Source organism: Primulina huaijiensis, unplaced genomic scaffold, assembly GCF_012295235.1.
Source record: "Primulina huaijiensis isolate GDHJ02 unplaced genomic scaffold, ASM1229523v2 scaffold42297, whole genome shotgun sequence".
NCBI lineage: Eukaryota > Viridiplantae > Streptophyta > Magnoliopsida > Lamiales > Gesneriaceae > Primulina > Primulina huaijiensis.
The window spans coordinates 7,199-17,097 of NW_027360137.1; the positions used below are offsets into that span (position 1 = coordinate 7,199).

The following is a 9,899-nucleotide window of genomic DNA, read 5'->3' on the forward strand; positions in this document are numbered from 1 at the left end:
TACTTCTATGTTTTTTCATTATATATAGTGCTAAAAGTACATTCAATATATTTTATATCTGTTGTGACCTGAAATTAACCACACAAGCCAAGCCTTTAAACCACATTCAAGCCATGAATTCAATGAGGAATTTGAAGAGCCATAACAACATGTTAATGGTGTTTAAGGCCATCGAGAAGGCCATAAAGATGGATGCAATGGCCTTGAATGAGAGCCTTTTCATCTCCCCTCCATGAGCCTATAAATACCATGCATGATGACCAAAAAGAAGGCACAAAACATTCACAAACATTCTGAAAATTTCAGCAGAAAAATAGCCATACTTTCGGGCTCCCTAGCAGCTATTTTCAAAGCACCGCAGTAGCCGAATTCTTGTCCGGTTCGACGCAGTCCAGGAGCTTTCGTGTCTGAATTTTAGTTGTGTTTCCCTCAAATCTTTGAAGATTATCATCAGGTAAGTGGGCTTTTGCTATACTATTACGTACACTTGCATTTCATAAGTGTACTACTCGATATATATATATCAACATACTTGTTCTTCGTAAGTATGTCCACATTTGTTTAAAAATACATTATGTATGTTTCTTCAAATTCGATCGGCATGATACATTCGTTTCTATTTGTTATGAAAATCCTTGAACAATTTGTTGTTTGATATTAATAATAATATTTGAAAGCATGTTTGAAATATTTGAAATGCACTGTAATGATTCGAATTAGAAATGGCAAGGAAATTCCGATATTTGATATGCTTTGTTTAAGGCCCTGATGCGGTGGATTATAATAACCGTTCTTTTGGCCTCGCCCCTTAGAGGAGTAACATATAGGGGACTATCAGTAAACCATGAAAATGAGATGATTTTCAGTGCTACGTTTGTACTTTGTTTATATTCGACTCAACATGCTTACTATTGAAATTATGATTCCATTGAAATTATGATAATATATTTGTATAATTATCACCTTGATATTTATTATGTCCGATCGGCTCCCATTTACTGAGTATTTTCCAAATACTCACCCCTTACATTCCCACCCCAGATAAGAACGAGCAACAAATCGAAAATAAAGAACAAGAATATTTTTGGGAATGGTGATGAAGCCAATCCACTTCAAGACCAGTATTGTCATTCTGTATTTTAGTTATTTTATCGTATATTACGCTTCCGCATTTCGTTTCAATCGCATTGTAAAGACGATTATTGCGTTATGTTATAGACTGGCTTTTGGTTATTTGATGTACTACATGGCTCTTTGTTATACGATTTTAAATTGTTAAACAACGCCGATGACACGTCTCGGTTTCGGGGCGTGACAATATCGATATTTACGTCTTTTATATCACGAGATTTTGTATTCCATTTATCATGAGATTTTGACAAATTTAAAAATGTATTGAATTTTTTGTGATGTAATATATAACTCACTCTTTTATTATTTTGAACTTATATATTTTTTTGAAAAAATATATAATTTATATTTTCAGCTCTCATATTAAAAAGTCATCACTTACAGGTTTATTTTGAAAAAGTTGATTTATGTTTCTCTTTTGATAAATTATAGGGATTATTGATATGGTGTCAAAACCATTTTTTTAATCGAAATCATCAACTTTGGTCATACATATATGATTCATACATATATGAATTGATATGATTCATGCTATAATTTGATAATTTTTAAAAAAATCATCAACTTTGGTCATACATATATTTAAGTTCACTGTTTTATCTTTTAGTTTTCTATTTAAGTTCACTGTTTTACCTTGATTAATAATTCAAATTGGCGATAATGCCACGAAAAAGAAAAGAAAACGTCTTAGAAGTTAATAAGATAATGAAATCTCATAAAAGGAAATATGCTTGTTTATAAGATCGTATATTGGCAAAAAATATTCGGCGAAGAAAAGAAAAGCAAATGCCAATCCTAAGCACAACTGATAGAGAAAATGCTGAGGCCGACCTGCTAAAATATATAGTAAGTAGTCCAGATTTACTGCAAAATGTGCCAAATTGTGAATTTTGTGATGTAAAACATATTTACTTAGAACAACCAAAATTTTGTTGTTCAATAAGAGAAATAAATTTTTTACCTACATAAATGTCTTTTGAGTTGGTACATTTGTATCTTGGTAGAATTAGTACAATTGTATCTCTTAGTAATACTGAAGATGCTAAAGAATTCAATAATTGTGTTTGTATTTATAATGCATTCACTCCAATGGGTGTACATTGAGACAAATCTTTAGCTACAAGAAGTGATGGAATCTATACATTTCGGGCACAAGGTCAAGTTTACCAATTTATGGATCAATTAATACCATCAAATAATGAAAAACTAAAAATATGTAACTCTATTTTTTTGATATTGAACATGAGATCTTGGATAGGATGTGTATTAGTTCAAAATTTGAGGAAACTATTGTAGAAAAATTAATTCATATTTTAACAATAAATCCATATGCAAATTTTTTTCGGAGTCTTAATAGCATTCATAACCTAAACAAATATAAATTTGCTTTACAAACTGATCCTACGACCAAAGCGTTCTTATAAGGCTACTATGTCTCAAATTGATGGAATATGTCTAGAATCTAATGAAGGAGAGCAATATTCAAGTCAACACATAAGTATATCCACAAGATATACATTAAACACTATTTTGTTTGTTATGATCCTATGCAATATCCTCTCATATTTTCAAATGAAAAATCTGGCTGGTCGAAAAAGTGAAAGATTAGATCAAAGACAAAAAAGAAAGACTCCTAGACCAACACACGACGATGAAACCATCTATGACATCCAAAATTCCATAAATGCAAATTACTTCACACACACTGAAAATCAAAGTAAATTCAAGTTACAATTATTGTAATCTTCAAAATTGAAATGTAGTAATGCAATTTATAAATTTAGTTATATTTACAAAATTGTTTTATTGTTCATATAGGTTCTTAAAAGAGCAATAGTAAAAGGTTAATGATGTCATGTCGTGAATATTATTGTTATAAGTTACAAATAAGAAAGAATGATAAATCTTTCTTACTACATATTGGTAGGATTTTGCAACAATATATAGTAGATATGTACATTAAAATTGAAACATAAAGGTTAGACTTTTTTAGAACTATGGACATGCAAAATCGTTAACGAAATGAAGTATATTGTGGTTTACTAGATAGTATTACACAAGAGAGTCAAATGGGTGTTGATGTTGGAAAACATATGATATTACATGCGTCATTTATTGGAGGACATAGAGATATGCGCAATAGGTATATGAATGCTATAACTTTAGTACAACGTTGTGGAAAGCCTGATATTTTTTTAACAATAACTTCAAATCCAAATTGGCCATAAATAAAAGCTTTGTGCTTACCTTAAGATGAAATACAAAATAGACTTGATTTAATTGCTAGAGTATTTCGTGCGCAGCTCCAAGTTTTAAAAGATGAATTGTTTAACAAGGAAATTTTTGGTCATGTTGTTGCTTACACTTATATAATAGAATTCCAACAAATAGTTTTAGCATGTGCTCATTTTTCGCTTAGTTTGAACCAATCATAAAAATGTTTTACCCTGAAACATTTGATAGAATCGTTTGTGCATAATTATCTCATCTTAAACATATGATGCCTGGACCATGTGTTTATTTATCTGAAATGCCCTTGTATGAAAAAGGGTTCCTGTAAATTTAATTACCCTCAGGATTTATAAGAAAATGCTAAATATGAAACAAATTCATATCCAATATATCGTCGTAGAAATAGCAATCATGTTGTTACTATTAGGGGTTCAGAGCTTAATAGTCAGTGGGTTGTACCTTATAATCAATATCTTTCGGCCAAATTTAATTGTCAGATTAATGTTGAAATATTTTAAACTATTCAAACTATAAAATATATCTATAAATATATTTATAAAGGACATGTCAAGATTTTACATACATTAGTTGCAGATGAAAGAGACCTCATAGTTGATTATACTAAAAATTTTCAATGTGCAAGATGGATTTCACCTCCTGAAGTAATTTAGCGAATTTTCAAATTTGATCTTAACCGTGTGCATCCATCAGTAACATGCTTATCAATTCATTTAGAGAACGAACAATTTGTAACTTTCCTTGCTAAACAATCATTATGCAGCATTGCTAATAATCCTACAATTTTAAAAACTATGTGAACACAATTTTTCTACATGAACAAGTACAATGACTATGCTAAAAAACTGAATTGCTTATTCGTTGAATTTCTTTAATTGGCACAATGATTCAAAAGAATGGGAACCACGTAAAAAAACATGAAGTAATAGGTCGGATTTTTAGTTGCCACCCACCAGACGACAAAAAGTTTTATCTAAAGTTGTCGCTATTGCACGTTAGAAAATCTAATTCTATAACAATAGAAAATATAATTTATACATAAATGTTAAAATATTCTACTGAAAAAATTTAAATAATTTTTAGATTCATCCAATGAAACAGTCCTATATTGGTCGTGGACAATGTCACTGTAACTATCTATTTCAAAAAAGAAGTCAAAAAATTAATAACGTGATGACTAAGATTTCTAATTTAAAATAATAAATTGTAACCTAACATATGTTAATAGTCACCCGTGACTAGCCTACTTGTGTTGAAGTGGACAAAACTAATCACAATATTTGTCAAAAATTATCCTAGCTCAACCTATTTTTTACCTTATATATTCTGATATGATTAGTCACTTGAAGGTTAACGTACTCACGATATAGAATTTCTCAGTACTTTTCCTTTACTAACTACAAGTTCAGTTTTGTAGATCAAATCCAATGGAAAACAATCTTTACTGTTCCTGTATCGACTGCGGAAAATGTCACTAAAATTATCTATTTCAGAAAGAAGTCTAAGAATCAATAAGAATATTTTACTCCAACCCAGTATGGGCTGTCATCTTACGAACAATACTTAAGATGGAATCCAAGCTTTCTCTCCTACTAGACTATGGAACTTGTATTGAAACAGAAGTAGATATCAATTATATACATCAAAACCAATATGTACATTAAATGAATAATAAACTAGTTATCTTGTAGTATAGAAAATGCTTAGTTGTAAAACATATGTATAAACCTATTAAGAGCTCTAGATTGTACTGTATCAAAACTACATATATGAAAACTGATTTTTACTTCTTAATTCTATGTATTTACTTCTTTCTCCTTATAGCACATCAACCATCTCTCTTTTAAGTTTCTTCCACTTATATCATAGTGAACTTTACATTGTTCTCACCACGAGGTTCGAATAAATTCTGTTCATATACTTTAATTTCTTTTATTAGTCCCTCATTGTAGTATTCTAATCGGTTGTTCTATGAATTAAATTAAAGTTCATGTTTTCATATCTTAAAAAAATAAANCTGTTCTATGACTTATATTAAAGTTCATGTTTTCATATCTTAAAAAAATAAAGTTACCAAGTTCATAAATCTATCAACTAGATTCTTTAATATAAAAACCTTATAGTCGTTACTATCCTTTCCATATTAATAGATTTTCAAATTTATTTTATTAATCTCGAGCTTTGGTATTTTTATCGATTGTTCAACGGATCAAAGTACAGTTAATATATAAATTGAAGTTACCAAGTTCACAAATCAATCAACATCAATAATGTTATTAAGTATAAAGACCTCATAGTCGTTGCCATGCATTCAATATGGATATTATATTTTCAAATGTCTAATAACCTATTTATGGAGTTGTCATCTGATTAGGTTTTACGATGAACGTATGTTTCATGTCCAATTTAAGGCAAGTAGTTAAATTTCTTCCACTTTAACCCATACTCAACCTTTTTCCTTGCTATTTCCACTTCTATAAGCTTCTTCCACTTTCCCAAATCTTATTTTTTTTAAGCACAATCCCAACATGAAAAATAATCATGTAACTACAAATGCAAAAAAAAAAAAAACCACTATAATCAAAATACATATGGCTTCAACCAAAAGATAAGTATTCAAGTCATTCGATCTGGTTAGCTAAATCAGTTTTTAAATAGGATAAACCTTTTGGACATTACAATATGCATATGCAACTCTAACAAGATTAAACTTTCAAAGTTTACAAATTCTTAAATTATAAATTTCTAAATCTAACATATCATCTTATACCCGAGCATGTAAACATGCGTAATTTACTTAAGTTTTTTTATAGATTACAATGCTGACATTTTTTTCCATATTTAACATCGACACAAGTTATTTCACATTTTTCATTTCTTTAACCTTTTTACTCGAACATATTATTTTTATTAATATCTTAAAAACTCGAAGTATGTATTGTTAATTATATCAATTAATTATGAAGGAATCGATATTGTTTTATTTTAGTTTAGATTTAATTATTTGATATACATTAGCAAAAATTAAAGTATAAAATAAAACCTATGCAAATATAAACACACGTTTAATTTTTTTTAAAAAATAAAAATATAAACGACCATAGATTGCACTACAAACCTAGGTATTCTTGGGGTGACCATGCCTAGTATATAAATAACGCTAGAATTTGCTTGAGCCTGGCTTCCGGCAAAGACCTGCGAGCATGGGGAAGTTTCTCGCAACAGATCAGTACTCGGATTCAGAGGCCAATTAGGGTTTCAATTCAAATTATTTCTTCAGGTAAAAGTTGAAGCCTCTAAGGTTTGTTATGCTTTTGGTTTTATCTCTTCATTGTTCTTGTTTTAGGACTCTAATGCTATACTTTACCTGCTGTTTTTTCTTGCTTCCTGCATTTTCTTCCGAAAAGTTTGCTTCTTGCAGTCAATATAGATATTAGTGTCCTTAAAAATGTTGATTTGTCCAAGATGCATTTGGCTGGCTGCCTCCCTTGTGCCATTTTATTGAATTCTTGGGTCGATAGGATTTGATTCAGTAACTGAGTTCTATGGTTTCTTTAACGTTTCAGGTTGACTGTTGAAATGGTGGATGAAAGCATTCAAATTGACCGTGATGCAGGTAAGAAACCTAGACTGGCGGCTGATAAGGAGGGGAACGAAGGTGAAGACATTATTAGTAATATGCCCGAAACTATTATTTGTCAGATTCTATCCCTTTTACCCACTAAGGATGTTTTGCGAACTTGTGTTCTCTCGAAGGATTGGGAATACAAGTGGACAGGCATTTATAATATAGACATCAATGATGTTCAGCGGTTTTCACTTAAGACGACTAGGAAGACAAGTGTTGTTAACTTTGTGGATAGGATCTTCATTCTTTCTCGGAACGTGAGCTTGAAAAGATTTCGCCTTTTGTGTCAGCAGAAGTACGATGCACGTCGAATGTTGACGTGGATATCTGCTGCATTGATGAGGAATGTTGAGGATTTGGAAATAGTTTATAATTTTGAAGGTGTCGTTCTGCCTCGTTGTTTCTTTGATTGCAACTCACTGACAAACCTGAAGCTACAGTTGCCTTGCATTTTCAGGCCATTGCAAAATTGGTTTTCCAAACTTAAAGATCTGTATCTTGCTAAAGTTGAAATTCTAAATGAGCATGCTCCCAGTACTAGCCAACTGATGTTTGAATTTCCAGTCTTGGAAACACTTGAACTAAGAGAGTGCAAATGGTTGAAAGTGGATTTTGTGGAAATCAATGCTCCGTCCTTAACTAAGTTCAATGTGTGCTCCAATGTCTCCGAAATTGAGAACTTCCAGATGAAGATATCCGCAGCCAAGCTTGTGAAGTTTGCAGTTTCTGGCCTTTCTCTAGGAATTTTTGACCTAAGTGCATCATCAGTCTGTTGTGCTTCAGTTGATTTTATGAGTTACGCGTGTGATCTTCAAGGAATTAGAAAGAATGGGCTACACGCTCGGCTCTTATTGAAAGGATGCTCGGGTTTAAATCATTTGCAACTATTGACTGATAGCATGGAGGTTAGTTCGCCTAACCATGTTGGTTTTATTATATTACATGGTGGATACATTGCTAGTAATCACAGAATTGTCTCACCGAGGAATTAATTAAACCTAATGATTTGGTCAATACTCGTTGCATTTAAGCTCTTTGGCATCCTGATCCCCTCACAATAAATTTAAAGCAATAAAGGTGGCTTCGCTACTTGAGATTTTTTATATTGTAAAATCTAGTGAATGCTGAAAAGTAGATATTGAAATGATTTTCTGTATCTGAAAATACTGATAACTTTTCCAAAGTTAATGAAAATAAGTTGGCATGCTATTGACAAGGCTACAACTGCGTGCCATACATAGGATTGCGGCGATTGCCTGAAGATCTCATTGTTAGTATCTTTTCAATTTTAAGAGCAACAGTCAGTTGGTCTATATTATGTCAATAACTTGAATCTGATTCACATTTATAAAGCTTTCTTTACTCATTAACTTACGGTGCAGCTAGCCTTTCTTGGTTCAGTAAAATATGAAGTTGAATGACATTGGTTTATCTGTGATAGGCAATCGACCAATCAAAACAAGGGCCTCCCCTTCCTAAGTTTATTATGCTAAAACGACTAGAAATTTCTACAAGATGCAAAATTGAAGCATTTCTGGAGTTTCTTCATTCAACACCATATCTCGAACGACTCAGGTTAAATATGGTAAGTTGTCACTACCTTTGTCCACAAATTACAATTGCAAGTGTGATTTTTAATTTTTACTTACCTCCCGATTTTTATTTTCAATCTTTTTTTTGGTTTCTTGATAGAACTCTTGCCAAAGTTTATTATCTTCCTTTTGCAGTGGGATTGTGATGATTATGATTATGATTCGTTTGAACCGATACCATCATGTATTGTGTCTCACCTTAGTGAAGTCGAGTTTTATGGGTTCAAGGGGATGAAGCCACATGTTCATCTAGCAGATTTTTTCTTAAAAAACGCCGTAGAGCTGAAGATGATGTCAGGGCTTTTCAGAAAGAAATGTGAAGAGAGACGAGCGGAAAAGAACTTCTGGGCTAGATTAAAAAAAGTATTCGGTGATGGCAATTTTGAGGTGAATTATGAGATAAAAAATATGGCCGATTTCGAACGTTTGTTTGGATGATAAAACGATCTAAATCGAATTTTTACATGGAAAAGCTTGCAGCTGATGCTAGTATAAATGCATTTAACTGAGACATTCCGGGCATCTCAGCCATGGTGCAAGAAATTCCTTTTCATATTATTTTCACATCATTTTTAGGGCTTGAAAGAAAAATCATTTGATTTGATTTGATTTGATTTGATTTGGTTGTAAACAAACAAAACAACATCTTATAAATACTTCAGACCACATTTTTTGAAATTCGTGGGGAAAATTTCAGATATATGCGGTTTAGTTTGGATAATTTCATTTCCAAGAAAATTGGAACTAGTGGTTTTGATTTTTAAAACTTAAGCTAGACCACTGGAGAATATAGTGCATGCAACTAGAATACATGTTTCCTATAAAATAAACAATTATATTAAATAATAATTTTTAAATAGTTTTTTTTTTAGTTTTGATTCATGGTTATTGTATCTTTACTTTTTAAAATTATGTTTATTTTATTTTTTTCTGTATTTTTAACATTTGATTTTTTTTTTGGATATAAATTTATTGGAGAAACCTAACAAATAATAAACAGTATAGATAATAATAATAATATACGAGAAAATTCTGGGGTTTGTCAAGAAGGTTTGGAGAAAGACAAATTAAGAATTTTGGGCCAAACCAAAGAATCAAAGAAAGGGTGATAGCTCATTACATTTTTAAATAATGCCTAAGTTTGACACGAGATATCAAGTTTATTATTCGATTGTAACAAATTCTTTCACCAACTAAAAAAAAAAGTATTTTAAAACCTTCTCCAAAAAATGAAACAACTTACCAGTTACCATTAGTTTATGTGATACGAACAAAAAAAATCTTAGTACAACTCGTAT

The 9,899-nt window shown here is 31.0% G+C and overlaps 1 protein-coding gene across 2 annotated transcripts; it reads left to right on the forward strand.

Moving 5' to 3' along the window:
• The first annotated feature begins 6,503 nt into the window (after positions 1-6,503).
• LOC140969558 (F-box/FBD/LRR-repeat protein At2g26030-like) lies at positions 6,504-9,276 on the forward strand. 2 transcript variants are annotated; one of them, XM_073430940.1, is made up of 4 exons: positions 6,504-6,661; positions 6,948-7,914; positions 8,451-8,594; positions 8,737-9,273. In XM_073430940.1, the coding sequence occupies exons 2-4, from the start codon at positions 6,961-6,963 to the stop codon at positions 9,037-9,039; spliced, it is 1,401 nt and encodes a 466-aa protein (XP_073287041.1). In that variant the 5' UTR covers positions 6,504-6,661; positions 6,948-6,960; the 3' UTR covers positions 9,040-9,273. The 2 variants fall into 2 exon arrangements, with proteins under 2 accessions (XP_073287041.1, XP_073287042.1); XM_073430941.1 differs by lacking the exon at positions 6,504-6,661 and having other exon boundaries at positions 6,948-7,039; positions 7,138-7,914; positions 8,737-9,276.
• Positions 9,277-9,899: the final 623 nt, after the last annotated feature.